The 24196-nt window shown below is 35.7% G+C and overlaps 1 protein-coding gene across 6 annotated transcripts in view; it reads right to left on the reverse strand.

Moving 5' to 3' along the window:
- The window catches only part of SNX14 (sorting nexin 14), a 78576-nt gene that overhangs the window by 50613 nt on the left and 3767 nt on the right, over positions 1 to 24196 (reverse strand). For 3 of the 6 annotated variants that reach the window (XM_034648232.1, XM_011229810.3, XM_002923170.4), the window contains exons 2-6: positions 10899 to 11019; positions 9416 to 9492; positions 9260 to 9338; positions 5930 to 5973; positions 3313 to 3400 (exon numbers count right to left, since the gene is read on the reverse strand). In XM_034648232.1, the coding sequence (XP_034504123.1) occupies positions 3313 to 3400; positions 5930 to 5973; positions 9260 to 9338; positions 9416 to 9492; positions 10899 to 11019 (409 nt within the window). Of the gene's footprint in view, positions 1 to 3312; positions 3401 to 5929; positions 5974 to 9259; positions 9339 to 9415; positions 9493 to 10898; positions 11020 to 15467; positions 15557 to 24196 lie in introns of all 6 variants that reach the window. The other 3 variants (XM_034648233.1, XM_034648231.1, XM_034648234.1) reach the window with 2 other exon arrangements.

Raw genomic sequence — 24196 nt, forward strand, 5'->3', positions numbered from 1 at the left:
ACAAAAAATAACTAGAACTAAATTGCAAATAAAATGAATCACCAAAAAGCATGTTTACCGGACTTCAACAGGCTTATCTTCTACCACAAAACTCAATACATTTTCCCTTTTTCAAAAGCATGACAAAACTGCATCACAGCAAAGTTTTGAGTTAAAGTTTCAATTCTTTTTAAAGTCCATATTAAGGAAGCAGGGGGAATCACAGGCTAATAAATAATAAATGTGATGGATCATAAACCCCCAATTTTTAGTGATTTACCAGTAAAACCCAGAAGAGTTTACAGATATCTTTAAGCTATATAAGATCAAGCATATTCAATAAGGGGGAATATTTTTGTTATTAGTATACCTTTTTGCAAAATAACATTACTCTTCATTTCTCTCTGGCTTCTTGTCCTCAACGACTAAAGGTCGCTGTAATATTTATCAAATAAGCTGGATGTTTTCATTTTCAAACACTTTATAAAATCTTGTCTTCTGAGAATACTCATGAAAATCTTCCTTTTTAAGTTCCATTTTAGAGACTTCAGGTCAGAATCAAAAAGGTAAAATATGGGTTCATCACTAAACTTTAATTTAAAAAAACACTGCGGATGATTCTTTGTTTTCATTATCCCCAACTGCCAATTTATATTATTTAGGCAATGGTATCAGGGACAGAACATTGTACCAGGAATAAGATGACCAGGCATAATCGTTGGCCCATTAACTACTACTTCTGACACTTTGACAAAGGTACTTTCTATAAAATGGGTATGATAATGACCCTCTTATCTGCTGGGACAGTGATGCAGATAAAATGAAAAGAAAGGGTAGAAAGCTTAACAATCCAGAAAACAGAAAAAAGTGATTGCAAATCATATGTATGACCTCTTACAACTCAATAATACATAGAGAACCCAGTTAAAAAATAGGCAAAAAATTTGAATAGACATTACTCCAAAAAAAAATGATATACAAATAGCCAATAAGCAAATGAAAAGATGCTCAATGTCATAAGTCATCAGGAAATGCAAATCAAAGCACAATGATACCACTTCCTACCCATTAGGCATGATTAGAATTTTAAAAAATGAGATAATAACTAGCTCTGGCAAGGATATAAAGAAATCAGAACCCTCATATACAACGGGTGGGAATGTAAAATTGTGCAGCCACTTTGGAAAAGCGTCTGGCAGTTAATCGAAAAGTTAAATAGAGTTACCATTTGACTCAACAATTATATCCCTAGGTATATACCCAAGAAAAATGAAAACATATATCCCCACAACCATCAAAAACACTTGTACACAAATGCTACGGCAGCATTATCCATAACAGCCAAAAAGTGGAAATAATCCAATGTCCATCAACTGATGGATGAATAAACAAAACGTGGCACCCACACAATGGAATGTTATCCAGACATAAAAAAAGAAAGAAGTACTGATACATGCTACAACATAACATGGATGAACTTTGGAAACATTATGCCAAGTCAAAATTACTAATCAGAACAGGCTACATTTTACATGATACCATTTATATGAAATGTCCAGAATAAACAGAACTAGAGAGACAGAAAGTAGACTGGCTACTGGCTAGATCTAAGAGGATGAAAGAACAAGTGTTTATGGCTAAAGGGTATGAGGTCTCTTTTTGGGTGATAAAAATGTTATAAAATTGTCGTGATGGTTGTGTAAATCTAGGAATATGCTAAAAACCACTGAATTATACACTTTACAAAGATGAACTGTCTGGTATACAAAGTAGACCTCAATAAAGCTGTTACCAAAAAATACATGTAACACAATCCAAGTATGAAGTACTTTGATTTTAAAATCACCAGGCTATTACAAAGCCTAACAGAGCAGAGCTATTCTACTAAGTAATACCTATAGATAAATTTACTGTAATGAGTCAGCTTTATGATCAACTAATTTTATTTGACTTACGCTAAGTTGTAATTTAAGTGGCTTATCATCAACCAATTAGTATTTTTTACCAAATCTTTTATTTCAATTAGTTTATACAGCTGCCTAGACCTTTATTAAACAATATGATTAATTTTAACAACTTTTTCCTACTTATAAAATGGTAAAAAGCTCATACAAAAAAAAAAGGTGAACAGAAAGAAATGCATAGAAAGAACCAAAAATCAGCATCAACCTACCATGATAGTAAGAGTTAACAGTGAAAAGGATATACATGTGTCCTTAATATATATATATTAACAAGCTTTAATATGTGAGCTTTGTTTTCAATGTGGAAAAATACCACATATATTATTTTCCAGCCTCTTCCACTTGATTATATAAGAAAAATAATTTCTCATGTAAATAAGTACTATTCTATAAAATGATCTTCCATGGCTGCACAGATTTCTATAATTGGCATGTACTATATTTTAATCAACAATCTTATCATTAGACGTCAGCTTTTCAGTTTTCCTTATTATAAATTATACTACAATGAATCTGTAGGCATATGTTTTTATATATACCTCTGATTATTTCCTTAAAATATATTAACAAAAACAGAATTAAATTTGGGAGTATAGACATTTTTAAGTCTTTTAATAAAGATTACCAAACTGCCTTCCAGTATAAGAATTATACCAATTTGGATTTCTACTTGCTTTGCCTATCTCCCCACAATCCCATCACTAGACACTATCATTCTTCATCGTTCCCAATCGGAGAGGCATCAGAACAGCATCTCATCAAAAAAAATAGTTATTTGATGTGAAACAACATATTTTCAAGTATTTATTGGCCATTTTTCTATTTTTCTTTCGTGAACTGCTTATTCATTTTTTTGCATATCTTTTCTATAGTGGTTGACTATACTGTTAATGTCTCTAAAAAGTACAGAAACACTTAACAAGATTTATCTTTATTTACTAATTACAGATACATACCAATTGTATCAAACTGACAAGGCAGTATACAAGCATGTGTGTCTATAGCCAACACACTGTAAATATATGTAGGCAAAGACCCAAACATAAACATAATATGGCTTGAAAATTTTTTTTTAAAAAGTAGGTCATAATCATCACCATTTACTCAGTAAATTCATCTAACAGGAACATGACTTTTTTTTTCCTATAGCTGTCTTTTTAATTCTAATTACCACAAACCAAGATATCTAAGCATTAAAGAAAGTAAAATTTATCAATGAATCACAAGTGACACATTCATCTTTAAATCTAAAAAAATTAAAAGTGAAGAAAAAAATACAGTATAGGATAAAGTAAAACTAAGATTTTTAAAAATCTCTTTAGTAATAATAAAACCCCAAATTCCCAAATTTCTCATTATAAATATATACCTTGTGAATCCTTCGAATTAAGACAGATGCAAAAAACCGTAATGTAATTCTCAGTTCATCAACAAAGGACTCATCGTCTGTTACATCCCTTCAATTAAGGAGAAAAGCAAGCATTTAAAAGCTCAGAGAAATACAAAGCTACTCCTAGAAATCAAGGAAAGATTAGAACTTCCTCTTTTTTTTTTCCATTTATCTATGCTATTTTTCTTTTCCTTAAGTTACAGAATAAAAATAAAAATGTACAAAAAAAATAGACATCTCCCATAATTCTAGTATCAAAACATAATCATTATTAACTAAACTATAGTATATATTTCCCTGTAGACAACCACATATACAAAGTCATATTTTTACAATACTCCAATCATTTTCTAAGCATTATCAAAGAAATTTCTTTTCTTTTTTTTTTTTAAGATTTTATTTATTTATTTGTCAGAGAGAGAGACAGCCAGTGAGAGAGGAAACACCGGCAGAGGGTGTGGGAGAGGAAGAAGCAGCGTCCCAGCGGAGGAGCCTGATGTGGGGCTTGATCCCAGACCGCAGGGATCACGCCCTGAGCCAAAGGCAGACGCTTAACGACTGAGCCACCCAGGCGCCCCCTCAAAGAAATTTCTAAGAAATAAAACAAAGAATAATTTTGGAGGAGTAACAGAATTAAATTAATACAAAACTTTAAATTAGTTTAAAATATTTATAGTTAATAATATAAATTAATTCTAAAAGGTAAAAAAAAAATGTGTTCTATTTGAGAAAGAAAATAAACTGAAACTCAAACATTTTTAAACAGAAATTTTGACAACCTTCTTCTGAAGAACTTTTCATTTTCCTGAAGTGTTGAGGTCCCTAGAAGAATTAGGACACTTCCCTAATCAAAGCAAGCAAGAAAAATATGTATAATGGTGATATCCCGAACTTGAAGATGGTGCTATTAAGTCCCTTGGCAAATAAAGAAGATAATTGTATTAACCAAGCTTCCCACTTCCCCAGGGAAGTGACTATGTCAGCATCAATAACTACACTGAGGAGAAAATACATACTTTATCATTTAGAAATACAGCCAGCTCTTAGGAAGAGTCAGAACATGGGTGGGGGCGGGGGGAGTCTTCACAAGAGGATTCATTTTACAAAAAGACTTAGTATCAGCCTTACTTAAATGGCAAATGCCCCATATTTAAGTCAGAATCCAATATAAAAATATTAATTTACATAGCTTTTCAGGAAAATATGGCATATAAACTGGATATTAAGTTTAATACATATAGAGCATCTCTCCTACTAGCATTTTTTAAAGAGAAAATTCAAAATTATATAAAATTAGGATAGATGTCATTAAATATTACACCTGTAAGTCATACAGGTGTAAGTGTTCAAATATGTAACTAAATACATGATGCTTTTGTAAGGAAATATTTATTTATTAAATATATATCTTGAATTTCTGATTCTCAAACTAGATTAATTTTTCACATCTAAACTATTTTCTATATCCTGCAAGGCACTTGTATATCCATAGCAGATACTAAAAACAGAGTTACTTTGGAAAAAAACATTGATATTCTAGGAAAATTCTATTAAAATTATCTTTTAATTTAATGGAATATCTGAATATAAATTTTTCCTCTAAATGTACGATTATTTCAAATGTAAAAAGTGCATATAAAATATTAAATCTGGGGGCGCCTGGGTGGCACAGCGGTTAAGCGTCTGCCTTCGGCTCAGGGCGTGATCCTGGCGTTATGGGATCGAGCCCCACATCAGGCTCCTCCGCTATGAGCCTGCTTCTTCCTCTCCCTCTCCCCCTGCTTGTGTTCCCCCTCTCACTGGCTGTCTCTATCTCTGTTGAATAAATAAATAAAATCTTTTAAAAAAAAATAATAAAATAAAATATTAAATCTGGGCGCCTGGATTGCTCAGTCAGTTGGGCATCTGCCTTCGGCCCAGGTCATCATCTCAAGGTCCTGGGATCGAACCCTGCATTGGGTTTCCCACTCAGCAAGGAGTCTGCTTTCCCCTTTTCCGCTGCCCCTCTCCCCCCGCCTCTCCCCACTTATGTTCTCTCTCTCTCTCAAATAAACTAATGGGATCTTAAAAAAAAAAAAAAAAAAAACCAGAACAAAAAACAAAAGAGGACCATGGAATGTTTCCCAAATCACTTACATAAAAGAAAAGAAAGCAAAATAAAATAAATAAAATAAAATAAAATAAAATATTAAATCCCTCCATTTAGGAGTGATGAGGAATTCTCTAAGTTAACTTTCTTTCAAAAAGTAACCAAGGTTTTTTCTTCTTTGCTATCACTACACTGTTAACCGATTGCCTACATCTACGGTTCTTACTAGGGCCAAGTATGCCTCCCAGGTAACATATAGCAACCTCTGAAGACGTTTTTGGTGGTCACAAATAAAAGGATGAAGGAGTGCTACTAGTATCTCATGCAAAAAGGCCAGGGGCTCTGTTAAATATCCAATAATGCACAGAACAGCCCCCCACAACAAAGAATTACTTGGCCTAAAATGTCAATAGTGTCAAAGTTGAGAAATCCTGGCCTATGTTGCTAACACATTAGCAAACTTAATTGTATTCACTAAAGAAAAAAGGTCTTATAGAGAAAACATACCTGTACCATGGATAAACAAAGTTTTCCAACACTAATTCAAGAACCTGTAAAAAATTAGTTTTTAAAGAAAAATCAAATTAATTAACTAATCCTAGGAAAATAAACCATACTACCAAGTAATATACATTGCCAAGAACCAATTTTATCATCCTTATGTGACATCTAATATCATACTTTCACATGACATATACTGTACATGGCTGTTGTGATGATCAAAAGGAACATCTGAGAAAACGCTTTGAAAAACCAAAAAACTCCATAAAAAGAAACAATACTGTTAGGATGACATACACGCATTTCTAAACATTCCCAAAATTAAAAAAACAAACAAACTTAAATTGTTCCTGATTCTGAAGTTTCACTGAACTAAAAGTTCTGTGGAAAGAAGGCAAATAATAGATTAGTCTTTTGAATTCCTAACTCTCTCTATAAATCAGTATTCCCAGAATAAAATGAAGAAACAAGCAGGTCAGACTTACATAAGGGGTCAAAATTAGCTATCAGTGATTGCTTTTGAAGGAAGAATAGTGACTAAAAGGAAGTATGAGGAGGACTTCTGGGGTGCTAATAATGCTTTGTTTCTTGATCTGGGTGCTGGTTATACGGATATGTTCACTTTGTGAAAATCTTAGCTGTAAATTAAAATCAGTATATAAATTGTAAGTGAAAAAGTAACAAAACAAAAGAAACCCTGGGTGTTAAACTTTCCATTTCTTAACTCTGGATGCAACATTATGTTAATTTTTAAAAAGACTTGCAACAGTGGGCAGTAACTTTCAAAAGCAGCAGGGAGGAAATGAACAAAGGTATCTAATCTGACTATATGCCTACATATTCCTTCTCTGGCAGCAGCAAGGAAGATGGCAGATTCTCTAAATATTAAGGCAAGATTTCATTTTTTATTAGAAAAACTAAGCACTAGTGATACCAGGTGGGAAAGTAGGTAACAGGGATATGACACAGGAGACTAGAAAATTTGTCATTAAATATTTGGTCTTATTTTAATCTCCACATCCAATCACCAAGTACTACTGATTTTACATCCTAAGTAGCTCTTTTCTATAGCTCCACTGTTTAGTCCTTATCTTCTCACCCCTATATTGTACCAAGAGCCTCTAGTCTCTCTCCTTCCAAGCTAGCTCCTGTCCACCCTCCACAGAGCTGCCAAAGTAATCTAAAACATATATTTGAATACATCACTGCCCTGCATAAAATCCTCAATTTATCAAACCACAATATATCAAAGTAAGAAAAGTGGAGCTGCACTGATTTTCAAGGAGTGGGAGAAAGCTGCCTGCTAGCAGCTGTAACCATTTACTTCCTTTTTACTTCCCATTGTATCCTGTAAGTCACATCTGAAAACTCCAGTTACACACTTCAAAAATGATCAATTAAACTCATTCAGCAAGGCCCTTTAAGTCTTTTGATGATCAGATTTCTAACGAGCCATATAAAAACTGGTTAAGAACTAAGCCAAACCCAGGTTTTAGAGTAAGTTCTGCTACCAGCCAGCGATGAACTTGAGAAAATTAAAACCCCCTAAAGTCCAGTTTTGGTAAAAACAAAAATAGCACCTATTTTATAGGTTATATGATTCCAGGAAATTACTATGTACAATAATTAGTATATTGCCTAATATACAGCAAGTAACCAATAAATATTAGCTACTAGAAAATAGTCTCTTCAATGTCCACATCCTTCCTCACATTTTCCCCTCCAGCTTACTGAACACCTTATTCAAAGCTTCCCTTTCCTTTCAAAAGCACTTCCCAAACCCTGAAATACCCTTTCCCACACTATCAGTCTGGCAAACTTCTAGTCATACTTTCTGTTTGCCCCTCTCAACAGTTATGCATTTCTTCCTCTGTACTAATAATACACATTGTACATTTCTTCGAATTTTGCCTGTCTTCACATTATATTGTATTTACCTGTTTATATGTCTACCTCCCCTCTTAGACTCAAGTTCCCAGAAGAAAGGAACCATATCTTATTTCTCCTTTTATTCCTGGGGCCTAGTCCAGTTCCTGCCTATAGTAAGATCTCAAATAATGTTTTCAAATGTTGGAGCTAGTATTTACTAAAAACCAGTATGTGCCAGGCAGTAGGCCAAGAGCTTCACATAAGTTCTTTCATTTTTTTTTTTTTAAGCAATGAATGAAGTGTCAAAGACCCACAAATAATACTCTTGCTCAAGGTCTTATCTTCAGCAGACCTCAAATCAGCACTCTCTAACAGAAATATAATGTGAGCCACATATGTAATCTTATATTTTCTCGGAGTTACATTTTTAAAAAGTAAAAAGAAAGGTGAAATTAATTTTATGATATATTTTATTTAACCCAATGTATCCAAAATATTATCATTTCAACACTGTAATCAATAAAATATATAACAGGTTATTTCACATTCCTTTTATCTTATTAAATCCTCAAAATAACATCTCAATTTGGACTGACACATTTCCAAGTGTCTATGAACAGCCACATGCAGCTAATGGCTACCGTACTAGATAGCACAGTCTTAAATTGAGGAATCTTGAAGATTAAAATGAAGAAGCAAAAAGAAGAAATGAAAGAAAAAAAAAGTGCCAAGAGTTTAGCATTTATGCAGCACACTTTTAGCCAAAGGATACAAATTGGGAAAAAAAGATAATGAGGCAGAATTCAGATGCTTAATGCTATTCTTCAATTAATTAGCATTCAATTTAATTCAATATATGTCTATCAACTACCCACAATATATGTGGCACCATACTTGGTGCTGGGAACAAATTAGACCCATTTACTGCCTTCAAGGACTTGACTCCTTTCTTAGATCAACGGGGAAAACAAGTCTCTAAAAGAAATAACCAAAATACATGCGTTACAAAAAAAGTATATATAAAATGTGACTGTAACAAAGATAAGGGAGCATGCTTTCTATTCCTACATTACAGGGAAACAGTGAAAAGTATCCCATTCTCTGCTCTACCCTTCAACAAGTGTCAAAACTGGGCTACTTCAACAGGACATACTTGCTCCTTGTAGCTCAGGTCTCCTTTTGGAAGTACAAAATGGTATTACCCTAGATAAAGATGACTATCATTGTAAGAATTAAGCAATATCTAGGTAAAACAATGCTGTCTTTGGCTAAAATGTCCATTTAAATTAGACATGGGATCCAAAACCATTTCTATCTTACCATTCAAGTCGCACATTTAATAATAATCAACTACCTAGTTAAGAACTGATTAGGTGGCATATATTAAGATGTTCCACAATTAAATTTCCATTGGTATTTCGTATTTTCTGTTTGAGTATATTTTGCAATGTTAATTAAATCAATTACCTCTGAGAGAGATGCATCAACCTTGGAAGAAATTTTCAGATCTAGCCACGGCTGGTAGTTTTCAAGTAGTAAGGAAGGCCTAAGGAAAAACATGCAATTAAATTGCCTGAAATCCAAAATGTAACTGGAAGGATCAACAAAAAATGTTTAACTTACCTATGTCGTTTACATTTCACTTTACCACAAACAGCACAGCTACGACCTTGAGGAAATAATTCTTGAAGTCCAAACTGCTAAAAAAGGGAAATGGGGAAGGGGAGAGATTTATCTTAGTTTACACATAATCTTTACTAAAAAGAATCGACTTTTCAAAAGCTTATTAATCAACGTATAAATTCAGAGAATTTTTTTTTTTTAAGATTTTATTTATCTATTCGACAGAGAGAGACAGCAAGAGAAGGAACACAAGCAAGGGGAGCGGAAGAGGGAGAAGCAGGCTTCCCGCAGAGCAGGGAGCCCGACGCGGGTCTTGATCCCAGGACCCTGGGACCATGACCTGAGCTGAAGGCAGATGCTTAACGGCTGAGCCACCCAGGCGCACCCAGAGAATATTTTTTTTAATTACTATTTGTCTGCTGTAACACTGAAACCATTCTTTGTAATAACTACTACCGGCTAAACTAAACTGCCAAATAAGAGAGAAAAAATACCTGATGAAATGCAATACCTAAGCCAAATTTCCAAGCATATAATTAAGGTCAGTTTTTCTGCTCGTTTATAAAAAATAATAATAATAAATAAATAAATAAATAAATAAATAAATAAATAAATCTATATTTGGAAATGATATTCTACTTCAGAAATGTAAGAAAAAACTATTTTTTATATCTCCAAAACATTAACTTCAATGAGAGGAAAGATGTGATAATAACGTTTCTGACCAAACAAGAGGCACAACATTCCTCTGTGTTTTCTCTGAGTAGAAATACCAACAAACCTAAAAAGAGGGACTACATCAACTTGAAGAATTATTAAGCAAGACTTCAAGATATCTATATACTAGTGACTTTTCCTACTAGAGATAGATTCAATATACTACCACCCTAATGAAATTTCAAATATACAAATTATTTTGGTTAAGCAAACTACCTGATTATTTCTGTCTTTTTTAATGGAGCAAAGAAGACATTTAGGGGAAATTAACAGGATTAGATAATTTAATCCAGTTCCCTAACTGTGTCTGTGCCTCAGAATTACCTGGAAAGCTTTTTAACAAATACTGATTACAAGTCCCTAACCAAGAACTATTCCATCAATTCTGATGAGAGAGCCTAGGAATCTCTTTTTTTTTTTTTTAAAGATTCCCCAGATGATTCTACTGTACAACCAACTTTAGGAACGTCTGTTTTAACTTATTGTCCTCACAGTTAATATGCAGTTAGAGGACACTCTAAAATTATGGATCTCAACTTTTTGAGAAGTTTGTATTTCCTTTTTATAGCTCCTTGTAGACTGTACACCTTAAAATATACACATATGTAAATTTCACTTCGAATTATATTCTGATGTCTTCCATTATTAAATAATAGCAGATAGATTTTTTTTTAAATCACTGCTTTAACATGCTTTCAGTAATAATACCAAACAGCATAGGTAATACATACTGACTCTTTTAAAAATAAGAACACATAAATTTTACCTTGGGTTTGTATTTTATTGTGAAGAATATATTTGGTAAGAGAGAATCTGGTCCCAATGAGCAATAGAATGTAACAACTCCAGCAACAAATGACCAGAAGATCATTAAAACATGAAGATACCTTAGAAATAAATGAAAATAATTATTACAACCAAGAGAAGTATAAAACTTAAGTTGTCCCTTCATTGATTTGACAAGTATTTATTAAGCACCTACCGTATCAGACTGAAGACAGATCTCCAATCATGATGTCTGTGATGTATTTATTTAACTATAAGGATCACAGAATGCATGCTATCAAATGTACACGTCATTTAAAGTACAAGAAAGTATAAATTCTCAATATTTTATAATTTAATACCTAGGTTATTATGTTTGATTAGCCATACTATATTCTTCCAAAATACCTTCCAATAATATTGCAGTATTCATACCCCATCAAAACTCTGATTATCTTTCATTAAATAAAAAAAAAAAAAAAAAAACTTAACTGAGTGCCTATTATTTTGTGCCACCCAGTACGAGGCTCTGGGGATACAGTCAGGAACAGCACTGCCATGATCTCTATATGCATGGAAAACAGGGTCTTTAGGTAAGTAAATGAGCACAATACAGTTGTGATCATGTGTTCTATATTATGACAGAGAAAGCATACATGATATGGGAACACCTCAGGCAGAAAATACAACCCAAATTTAAAAGGACAGAAAAGCTTTTTTCAAAGAAAGCAGATCTATAGAAAAACTTAAAAGAGTAAGTAGGAGAAACCCAACAGAAGAGAATGGGGTAGACAAATGAGGGACTAGGGAAGAGGCAGGGGAATTCAAACTTGGGAAACCTACACGAACTAAGATCTTAGCATAGCTCCAAGGAAGAAGTGACTTTAAGATGAATCTTAAAAAAAAACAGGCAGAAGTCAGATAATAATGGTATCATAAAATAAGTCATGTCAACATGTCTCAATACAGGCAGTCCTCATACTGCACAGTTCTGATATGCACAAATTTCCATTACCACGATTTTGTGAAACACCAGTCACCCCAACAACACAGTTCAAATTCCAATTACCACATTATATTTATTAACTGGTAACTATATAAAGCACCAACTTTGGTGCTAGTTCTTCCATCCACAAATCACTATGTAGTGAAAAGAGAATGAAGCCAGTCCACAGAAAGAGAAAAAAGGAAGTGAAAAAAGTATCGGTTGTATTTTAAATCGAGGTTCCACGTATCTCTGAGGCCTAGCTACACTCCAGTTCCTTCTACACTTAAATAACCTTCCAATGATTCCACTCTTTGCCAAACCTAGTATGAGTTTAGTTTGTTATCTACCACTAAGAGTCTTGAGTAATACCCTGGAGGCAATGAAGAATTTTAAGATTTTTAGAATTTTATAAGTTTTAAGGAGAGTGGTATTGCTAGACTTTACAATCAAAAGACCACTCTGGCTACGATATGGAGAATAGCCTAAACTGGAAACATGCAGGCTAACTAGAAAGCTGAAATAGGGGGTGCCTGGGTGGCTCAGTAGTTAAGAGTCTGCCTTTGGCTCAGGTCATGATCCCAGGGTCCTGGGATAGAGCCCCATATCGGGCTCCCACTCAGCGGGAAGCCTGCTTCTCCCTCTCCCACTCCCCCTGCTTGTGTTCCCTTTCTCGCCGTCTCTGTCAAATAAATAAATAAAATCTTTAAAAAAAAAAAAAAAGAAAGAAAGAAAGAAAAGAAAGATGAAATAATCTACGGGAGTCAAAGGATAGCTTATACTAGGGAAGAGACTTAGAGATAAAAAGCTGATTGTCTTGAAACATTTAGGAGGAAGAATTAAGAGGACAAAGTTGTAGATAGATTAATGTCAGCAGAAAGGATAGGTAAAAAATTAGTTCTCTTTGGACACACTAAATTTCAAGTATCTTAAAACATGGCGTGCAGTTGGGGCTCCTGAGTCGCTCAGTTGGTTGAGCATCTGACTCTTGATTTCAGCTTAGGTCATGATCTCAGGGTCCTGGGATTTGAGCCCGGAGTAAGGCTCTTCACTCAGTGTCTGCTGGAGATTCTCGCTCTCTCCCTCTCCCTCTGCCCCTTCTCATGCTCACACTCTCTCTCTCTAAAACAAATAAATCTTTAAAAAAAACACGGCAAGTAGAACTGTTTCATGAGCAGTTAAATATTGGGTAGTTTAAATCTCTGCAGAGAATATGAGCTAAGGAAAAAAGTTTAGGGATTATCATATAAAGATCACTGAAGTCATGGGAATAAATGAAATGACCAGGGAGGAGCTGCAGAATGAAAAAAGAAGAGACATTTAAGAAATAAGCAGAGCAAGAGAAATTTATAAAGAAATCTAATAATTAGAAGAGCTGGGAAAAAAAGAAAACAAGAATCAAGTCACAGGGACGCCTGGGTGGCTTAGTCAGTTAAAGGTCTGCCTTCAGCTCAGGTCATGATCCCAGGGTTATGGGATCAAGCCCTGCATGGGACTCCCTGCTCAGTGGAGAGCCTGCTTCTCCCTCTCCCTCTGCCCCTCCCCCCAACTTGTGCGTGTGCAGGCATGAGCGCACGCTCTTTCTCTCTATCTCAAATAAATAAAACCTTAAAAAAAAAAAAAGAAACAAGTCATAAAGGCTGTCAAGGTAAAAAAAAATTCCACAGGAATGAAGTAGTTAACATGATACAAATATTTTAAAATTTAAGTGAGAGAATGAGAAGTTTTTGCAACAAAAAAAGGCACTAATGAATTGGCAAAAGCAGTTCTACTTAGTGGAATGCCAAAGGAATGCAGTGGATTAAAGAGTGAAAGTAAAAACATGAAACTGGGGGACACCTAGGTGGCTCAGTCAGTTAAGCGTTGGACTCTTGGTTTCGGCTCAGGTCATGATCTCAGGGTCATGGAATCAAGCCCCAAGTCAGGCTTCGCACTCAGCAGGGAGTCGGCTTGAGATTCTCTCTTTCCTTCTCTCTGCCCCTCCACCTCTAAAAGAAGTGAATTGGTAAATGTGGATAATTCTCTTCTTAAAAGAATGACGGGCTAAGGTGGTGGCTGGAGGGAGATAATGACTGAAAATGTTTAGTAAAACCTAATCATATTTAAATGTTGACAAGCTAGAAGGAGATAAGAGAAAAAGGCATAGGAGAGAAGAGAAAATTGAGTTAATGTCCTAGAGAGGACAGCAATAGTTGGGATTCAGAGCCTAAATAGAAGATATAGTTATAAGAGGGAGAGATAATCTCTTCCCAAATACCAAAGAGAAAGAATAAATGGATGAGAACACACTTAAACCTGTAGATTCGGTAGTGAGGATTAAAACCAATACCACGTCCTTTAAGTGAAACAGGAGATGCTGAGACAGAAAGGCAAAAGTGGCAAGATCAGAAGTTCTAGCAGATTGAGGAAGTTCTCAAAGAGCTGCTGGGCAGAAGTAAAGAGAAGGGTATTCTGAGGAACTGCTGGGCAGTTAAATTGACAGATTTGGGATTTTTCTCTAGCAGCATTCAGTAACCAAGATATAAACACTAAAAAAGCAAGCAGCATCACTGATCCAAGATTTGAATTTTGTCGGGTGAGTACAATAGAAGGGAGTTAAGGATACTGGCAATAGAGAAGTTGAAGTGATGGACCATGGATTCTAAGCTAGACCAACTTTAAACTGCGTAGGAAAGTAACAACAGAAGAGAAAAAAAATACAAAAAAAGCAAAGGAATCAGGAGGCTGAGAAGTCAAGGAGCAGGTACAGTGTAACTGACTGACTGAGAGAAGCAGACGGTCAGCATGTGGGATACTTGCTTTTTAAGATTTCAGAGGTAGAGCTCTTTCTGGTGATAACAAGGGCCAACATATGTTGATCCAGGTGGGAGGCTAAAGTGGAATCACCTCACGATAGACTATTTGGTGGGTTATTCACACAAGCACTGAAGTCACCTAGAACGATGACAGTATTTAAAATGGAGAGGAAGTCTATAAGCCACAAAACAAAGTCATCTATAAATGAGCACAAATGACCTGGAGATTGGTATCAATGAGAAAACAGACAAATGGCAGATGTTTCAAAGGAGTAAGAGACTTCCGCTTCCTTGACAGGATGACTGGTACCAGACTTGCCTTCCCACCATAAATAATCATAGAACAGGACAAAACATATGCAGTGGGATGTCTGGGTGGCTCACCCAGTTAAGCAGCTGCCTTCAGCTCAGGTCATGATCCTAAGGTCCTCGATGAGTTTCACATCGGGCTCCTTAATCAGCAGGGAGCCTGCTTCTCCCTCTGCCTGCCACCACCCCTGCTTGTGCTCTCTCTCTCTCTCTCTCTGATTTAAAAGAAAAAAAAAAAGAAAAAAAAAACCACATGCAGGAACTATTTCTAGGCACTGGATAACAGGTAGTACAGAACTATAATCTTTAAGAGAAAGGAAGCACACAATTGAGTTCCACATCCATCCTAGTTCCCCGAGGACAATTTACCAAGCGCAGTATGGAATAGAAAGGATTACAGAGGATCTGGGAGTTCAGAATTGGGACATATACAGCACCAAGTAGTAAGAAAAGGTCAAGATGGATGATTAGAGGTGCTTACCTATTACAGACAGTGACCAAATAAGTATAAAAGCTGTGAGACAAAGGCTGAGGCACCCAACCAGATGAACTGCCTGGTCTTACTGTTGCCTGCAGAACAAAATAAAAATCCCTTAAACCTTTATGGTCCCTTTAAACCTGGCCCCAATTCACTCTGCTACCCTTATGTCTTCCCATGCCTTTGTTTGCCCCAGGAATCTCTACACCCAGTACAGGGCTTCAACACACAACCTGCATGCTCTACTGACTAAGCCAGCCAGGCACCCCTCTTCTCATTCCTGTATACAAAGCTTCACTCCAACCTAAATAGTATACTTGACATCAAGGTTTTAATTTTTTTTAAGATTTATTTATTTGAGAGAGAGTACAAGTTGCAGAGAGAGCCAGAGGTAGAGGGAGAAGCAGACTCCCTGCCGAGCAGGAAGCCCGATGTGGGACTGAATTCCAACACCCTGGGATCACAACCCGAGCCAAAAGCAGACGCCCAACCGAGCCACCCAGGTGCCCCTGACATCAAGCTTTTAAGAAAAACCTTATACTTAGAAACTGACTCAAATTATAGAGATGATTCAGAGAGGAAATCATCAAATTCTTGTTCACAGCTGCTACCAAAAATCATTTTGACCCAGGCAGACATGACTCAGAATTCAGGATTTTTAGGATTTTTGAACACTTATATAGTATATATTTCATATATAATTTAACATTCCCAGTGAGATCTAATGCAGTACTCCATATTTAGATATTAATATTTCTGCAGAAAAACATAAAAGCAGTAAGAGATAAATAAGTCAGAAATAAAGACTATAAATAGGGACACCTGGGTGGCTCAGTTGGTTAAGCATCTCAGGGTCCTGGGATCAAGAACCACATCAGGCTCCCTACTGAGCGGGGAGCCTGCTTCTCCCTCTCCCTCTGCCTGCTGCTCCTCCTGCTTGTACTCACTCTCTCTCTCTCTTCCTCTGTGTCAAATAAATAAAATCTTTAAAAAAAAAGATTTTATTTATTTATTTGACAGAGAGAGAGACAGGCAGCGAGAGAGGGAACACAAGCAGGTGGAGCGGGAGAGGAAGAAGCAGGCTCCCAGCAGAGGAGCCTGATGCGGGGCTCGATCCCAGAATGCCGGGATCACGCCCTGAGCTGAAAGCAGATGCCCAACGACTGAGCCACCCAGGCGCCCCAAATAAATAAAATCTTTAACAAAAAAGACTATAAATAGTCTCATGTCTGTTCAGGTGAAGTTTTGTCATCAAATGTAACTGGTACAAACTTAGGGGAAAAGTTACTTCTTCAGAGCTTTTGATTTCAGAATTACAGATTAGGAATGGTAGACCTGTAGATCAAATGACAATTCAGACCTTAGACTGAAAGACAATAAATGCTACATGCAATATGTGTGGGCTGTAGCTAAGGCAAGCAATAACTAAGGTATTATTTAAGAAGAAAATCTATATCCTTAAATGCATTACACCACTGGTTCTCCACCAAAGGTGTTTTGCCCCCCAGGGGGCATTTGGCAGTATATGCAGACAGTTTTGATTATCACAACTGTGGAGAGGGGGAAAGGGAAAGTACACTATTGACATCAAGTGGCTAGACACCAAGACAGCTGCTAAATATCCCACAATGCACAGGCCAGCCCCTCACAACAAAAAATTCTCTAACCCAAATTATCAATAGTGCTGAGGTTGAGAAACCCTGCATCAATCAGAGACAAATACTAAAACCAACAAGCTAAGCATTCAGAAAGTTGGGGGAAAAAAGATCCAAACACATAAAAAGGATGGAAACAATAGGGAACAGAAATCAATAAAGCAGACAACAATGACAAGAGGAAGTAACAAAATATAAGCTTGGTTTTTGAAAAATTAATAAAATAAGCAAAGCTCTAATTGGATGTATCCTACTTTTTCAATTTGAGCTGTACTTTACTGTAACTAAATAGACCTAACAGATGAAGTAAAGCAATTCTAGAAGAAAAAAAAAAGAGAAAGAGAGAAAAAGAATTCAAATTTTAAAATATGTAAGGAATGAAAAAATGAGAAAATCATCATGTTGCAACCTATAATGAAGTAACTCATTCAGGGAATAAATAAACGGTAAAACCAAAGAAGTTTGTTGGGCAAAGTATTAGCTATCACTACCCAAATCCACAAAAACTGAGGCGACTCCATCTTACGTGCAGTTATCTTCTCATGTGTTATAATAAGAGGTACAGAACATCATCGAAATATTCTTGCACACACACAAAAATCTAAATCTAATCAAGTTTATAAACCTCGCACCACATCTACAAAAAATATGCAGGTAAGGATAAAACAAAACAAAACAAAAACAAAACACCATGAGGAAACTACTAGCAGAAGTGTGAACAAATGGCCCAATTTCTTCAAGTCAATGGTGGGGAGAGGGGAGAGAACCAGGTAAGGATGAATGTTCCAGATCCAGATAAACTATGGCTTGTGGGCCAAATGCCACCTGCTTTGGTATGGCTCTCAAGCTAAGTGAGGTTTTTATTTTTTTTAAGGGTCCTTTGAAAAGAAAAAAAAAAAAGAGAGAATATGGGACAGAGACCTGATGCAGCACAAAAGTCTAAAATATTTACTATCTGATACTTCATAGAAAAAATTTGCCAACTCTTATTCTAAATTATGAGAGATCTACAAAAGCTTAAGAGATGTAGCTCCCACATAAAATGAGTGGATTGGGACAGACACACGACAAATTTTTACACAACCAGGAAAATTTGATTATGGACTTGTTATTAGATGATATTAACCACCTACTGTTAATTTTGTAAGGTTATGGTTTTGTGTGGAAGTGATTTTTTAAATGGAGGAAGATTAGGTATTTTTCAAATATGCAAAATATTGATTGTGGTTGAGGCTGAGTGATGAGTGCTTGGAAGTTCCTTGTACTCTCTTTTCTCTATGTATGCTTGGAAATTTCCAAAATCAAAAGCTAATAAAAAAGACAAAGTTTTAGCAAGACAGATCAAGGAATAAAAGAAAAAGAGAGAATACACATATACAAAATACAAAATGAAGAAGAAATAATGACAGCTAAAACTGAAATGAAAAATGAAACTATGAACAACTATGTTCATAAACTGGATAACCAACAGGACATAAATTTTTGGGAAAAGACAAAAATGCTAGAAATCAGTAAGTGAAGAACTAGGTAACTTATATAGGCCAATTACATTAAAGAAATTAAAATAGTAATCAGAGACCTGGCTGGAAAAAACAAACAAACAAACAAACCCTGGCCCAAATGGTTTTACCAAACTGTAATGAGACAGATAATCCCTATCCTATATAGATGACTTCAGGGGGGGAAAAAAAGAAAAAGCTGCTAATTTAAAAGGACTAATATAATTTTAATTCCCAAATCAGACGATGTAAGAAAATCGTTAGGTCTATTTTACTTACTAAATACTAAATAAAATATTAGTTAACTAAAACTAACAGTATATCATAAAGAATAATACATCATAAGAAAGGCAGTTTTATTTTTATTTTATTTTATTTTTTTAAAGATTTTATTTATTTATTTGACAGAGAGAGACAGCCAGTAAGAGAGGGAACACAAGCAGGGGGAGTGGGAGAGGAAGAAGCAGGCACCCAGTGGAGGAGTCTGATGTGGGGCTCGATCTCGGAACGCTGGGATCACGCCCTGAGCTGAAGGCAGACGCTTATGCTTAACGACTGCGCCACCCAGGCGCCCCAAGAAAGGCGTTTTTAAATAGCTCATTATCTTTAAATCTACGCCATCATAGACTAAAGGAGAAAAAAAATCAAATGATACCTCTTGATCTAACAAGTTACAGGGAACAGAAAGGGAAAAGAACATATGCACAACACCCCAGGGATGCAGTCAACAAAAGCCAGACTATAAAAAAACTCCACAAAACATATGGCCCCGTTTCTTCAAAAAATGAATTGCAAGGTTAAAACAAAGTGGGATGTATGGGGAGGGGAGGTAACTCTCAAATTAAAAGATCATATTAGGATCTTAATTTGATTAACTGTAAAAAGCTGTTTACAAATAAGATTCACTATAGATGGAGCAATAGAAACATGATAAAGTTTGTGAAAATACAGTAAAACGTTAATGGTAAAATCTAGGCAGTAGGTAACTGGTCATTTATTGTAAATTCATATATTGCTGTATGCTTAAAAATTTTTTTTATCACAAAATGATGGGGGGGAATTCTAGCAAATTCAGGCAAATCTGACCACTTAATGGATATTTTATGTTAAGAAATTACCTTTTTTTGATGTGAACTGGTATTATGGTTATGTAAGAAAAAAAAAGGATTTATCTGTTAAGAGACACATACTGAAATTTTTAATGTTTATAGATAAAATATGTCCTGTGGGATTTGCTTCAAAATAATTGTAGGGGGCTGACATTTGACTTGAGCTGATAGTTTTTTTAAGCTTGGTGACAGATACTTAACAGGTTTCATTATACAATTCTAATTTAATTTTAAAATATTCCATAATAGGGGCGCCTGGGTGGCACAGCGGTTAAGCGTCTGCCTTTGGCTCAGGGCGTGATCCCGGCATTACGGGATCAAGCCCCACATCAGGCTTCTCTGCTATGAGCCTGCTTCTTCCTCTCCCACTCCCCCTGCTTGTGTTCCCTCTCTCACTGGCTGTCTCTATCTCTGTTGAATAAATAAATAAAATCTTTAAAAAATAAAATAAAATATTCAGTAATAAACTTTATTTAAATGGAAAAAAAGGCAATTAAAAAGACACAAGGACAGATCTGAATGAATGGAGAGATTATTTATGTTCACAGATGAAACCTTTAAAAATAGTAAAGATATAAATTCTACCCAGATTAATTTACAAAGTAATAATACTGTGGTGGTATTTAATATGACTGCAAATTCTTTGACACTCTTCAAACCAAAACAGGAATTTAATTTCCTTCCCCTTGAATAGGGGTTAGCCTTAATAACTCTACAACTAGGAGAATGTACCAGAAGTGAAGCTGACTAACTTCCAAAACTAGGTCATAAAATGGTATGGCTTCCAGCAGGCTCTCTTTTTCAAGATGCTCACTTTTGCAAGCCAGCACCACGTTGGGAAAAAAGCCACACGTAAAGACCATACATACAGGCTCTGGCCTATAGTCTTGCTGAGATCACAGCCAACAACCAGCATCAACTGTCACATACATGAATAACAAGCCAACAATTACTATTCTAGCCCCCTGCCTTCATGGTGCCCAGCTGATGATGCACAGTGAATAGAGATTAGTTGTACCCACCAACTCCTGCCCAAATTACAGTTCTGTGAGCAAATTAGATGTTGTTGACTTAAACCACAAATTCTGGGGATGGTTTGTTATGTGACAATAGATAAAATAAAAACTACAATCAAAATTCCAGCTCAATCTTTTGAGAGATTTGACATATTCATTCTAAAATATATAGGGAAAATAAAGGTTTATTTATTTATTTTTAGATTTATTTACCCATTTTAGAGAAAGAGAACACGCACAAGCACACAGAGGGAGAGGGAGAAGCAGACTCCCCACCGAGCAGGGAGCCTGATGCAGGGCTCAATTCCAGGACGCTCAGATCATAACCAGAGCTGAAGGCACACGCTTAACCTACTGAGCCACCCAGGAGTCCCAAAAATAAAGGTTTACAAAGAGCTGTGCCAGCTTTGGAAAAGAAGGGCCAAGAGTGAGAATCTGTCCTAGCAGATACAAAACCACACTGTGAAAACCCTACTTAAAAAAAAAAAAAAATCTGGTATTGTTATAGGAAGAGAAAAATTAACAGAAGAAAGAGAACTTAGAAGTTTGGGAACAAAATATATGACATCCTAGAGTTTGTCTGTGTTCAAATTCTGACTATGACACAATGCAAATTACCCTCTCGGAGTCTTGTTTGGTCCTCTATAAAATGAGGCAATAATAATAACTCAAAATTGTTATGATGATTAAATAAGATCACAAAAGTACTTAGAATAGCCTGTCACATACTATGGTATAAGTGTATGTAAACCAGTTGTGATAATTTAAAAAATAAAGAACCATCAATGAAGTAAAAAGACAACCTATGGATGAAATGCAAAAAAATATTTGCAAACCATAAATGTGATAAGGTGTTAATATCCGAAATACACAAAGAATTCATACAACTGGGGGCGACCTTGCACTTCCAACAGGAAGAAGCCTACTTTACTACTCCAGCAAGAGGAAGAAATTTTTCTTGCACAGCAGCAAGCCCAGCGAATAAGAGTATACCACAACTCGAGCAATGAGAAACTACCACCACCCTGCATTCTCCTTTTATTCCAATGGACTTTTATTCAAAGACCCTCCCATCCTCCTCCTTTTCTCTACCTCTCCTTTGATCTTCAGGCTGTCTCTGGTTTCCCGTAGCAATTGCCATTGCTCTGCTATTCCTGAATAAACCCATTTTGCTGGTTAAAAAATAATAATAATTTAAAAAGTGTGCAGAGGACCTAAATACACATTTCTCCAAAGAAGTTATACGAAATACCAACAGGTACGTGAAAAGACGTTCAACATCATCACTAGTCATTAGGGAGATGCAAATTTAAACCACAATGAGATATCACCTCACACCTGATAGAATGGCCATCATCAAAAAGACAAGAGATAGGGGTGCCTGGATGGCTCAGTTGGTTAAGTGTTTGCCTTTGGCTCAGGTCATGATCCTAGGATTGAGCCCTGCATTGGGCTCCCTGCTCAGTGGAGAGCCTGCTTCTCCCCTCTCCCTGCTGCTCCCCCTGCTTGTGCTTGCTCCCTGTCGAATAAAGTCTTTTTAAAAATTTAAAAATATTTTTAAAAAAGACAGGAAATAACAAATGCTGGTATAGATGTGGAGAAAAGAGAACACTTTTGTGCTATTGGAGGGAATGTGAATTGACACAGCCACTATGGAAAACAGTTTGGAGGATTTCTAAAAAGTTAAAAATAAAACTACTATATAATTCGGCAATTTCACTTCTGGGAAAATATCCAAAGGAAACAAAAACACTAACTCAAAAAGATATCTGTACCTCCATGTTCACAGTAACATTATTTACAACAGCCAAATTATGGAAACAACCTAAGTGCCCATCGACAAATGAATACACAAAGAAACTGTGCTGTATACATATACACCCACACACACAAAAGAATATTATTCGGCCACAAAAAATGAGGAAATCCTACCATTTGGGACAACATGGATGGACCTTAAGGGCATTATGCTAAGAGAAATAAGTCAAACAGAGAAAAGAAAAATAGTGTATGATCTCACTTATATGTAAAATCTTAAGAAAAAAAAAAAACTCACAGAAAAAGAGATCAGACTTGTGGTTACAAGAGGTGGAGCATAGGGGAGAGGAAACTGCAGGAAGGTGGTCAAGGTACAAACTTCCAAGAAAATAAATAAGTACTAGGGATGTAATGTACAACATGCTGACTATAGCTAACAATTAAGCTACAATTAACTAATTAAAACCACAATGAGCTACCACTATTTATACACTAAAATGACTAAATTAAACCTACAGACAATATCAGACAGAAGAGTCAAATGTTTTGACAGGAGTGTAAATTAGTACAACCACTTTGTAAAACTATCTGGCAGTATCTAGTTAAGTTAAACAAATACATATACTATGACTAAGCATTTCCATCCATGTGCATCTACCCAAAATAAATAAGTCTATCAAAAGAACTATATATATAAGAATATTCATAGCAGCGTTATTCGTAACAGCTAAAAACTGTAAACAAGTAAAATGCCCTTCAACAGAAGAATGGATAAACAAAGTATGTCATATTCCCAGTGGAATACTGCACAATAACAAAAGAGACTTAAGTCCGGACATACACCAACAATATGGACAAATCTCAAAGGAGTTGAGAGAAACCAGGTACAAGAGGACCATATAATTCCATTGATAATGAAATTCAAAAACAAGCAAAATTGATCAACGGTGACTGAGGTTACTGACAAGGGAGTGTACTGGGGTGCTAGAACAAATGAGACAAAATAACTGCTAACATTTAATAAGAGTATATTCTATGTCCTGAGCACCATTTGAAACACTTTCAACATATTAATCCTTTAATCATCAAAATAATCATATAATGTAAGTACTAGTAGTATCGCCATTTTACAGATGAGGGTACTGTAACAGATAAAAGTTAGATCACTTATCCAAAGGCACATAACTGATTAATGGGGGAGGCAGAATCAAATTCTTACACTGAAGCTCAGATTCATAACTTTCAACCACAACAATAAATTGCCTCAATAATCAAAGAAAACTTTTTTTTTTAAGATTTTATTTATTTATTTGACAGAGAGAGAGACAGCCAGTAAGAGGCAACACACGCAGGGGGAGTGGGAGAAGAAGAAGCAGGCTCCCACCAGAGCAGGGAGCCTGAAGCGGGGCTCGATCCCAAGACCCCGGGATCACACCCTGAGCCGAAGGCAGATGCTTAATGACTGAGCCACCCAGGCGCCCCTCAAAGAAAACTCTTAATACTACACCTGGACTAAACAAAACACTCACAAAGTGTTAGTTAGCTATTATTACTATTACCATTATTACTAGCATGTAACTTAAAATATTCCTTATTATAACACTCAAATATTCAATACTGCTATTAGTAAATGTATCTATGCTCCTAGCTTTCCCTAACAATACTGTAACAGTGATATCACAAATAATTTGAAAT

This window comes from Ailuropoda melanoleuca, chromosome 19 (genome assembly GCF_002007445.2).
Source record: "Ailuropoda melanoleuca isolate Jingjing chromosome 19, ASM200744v2, whole genome shotgun sequence".
Lineage (NCBI taxonomy): Eukaryota > Metazoa > Chordata > Mammalia > Carnivora > Ursidae > Ailuropoda > Ailuropoda melanoleuca.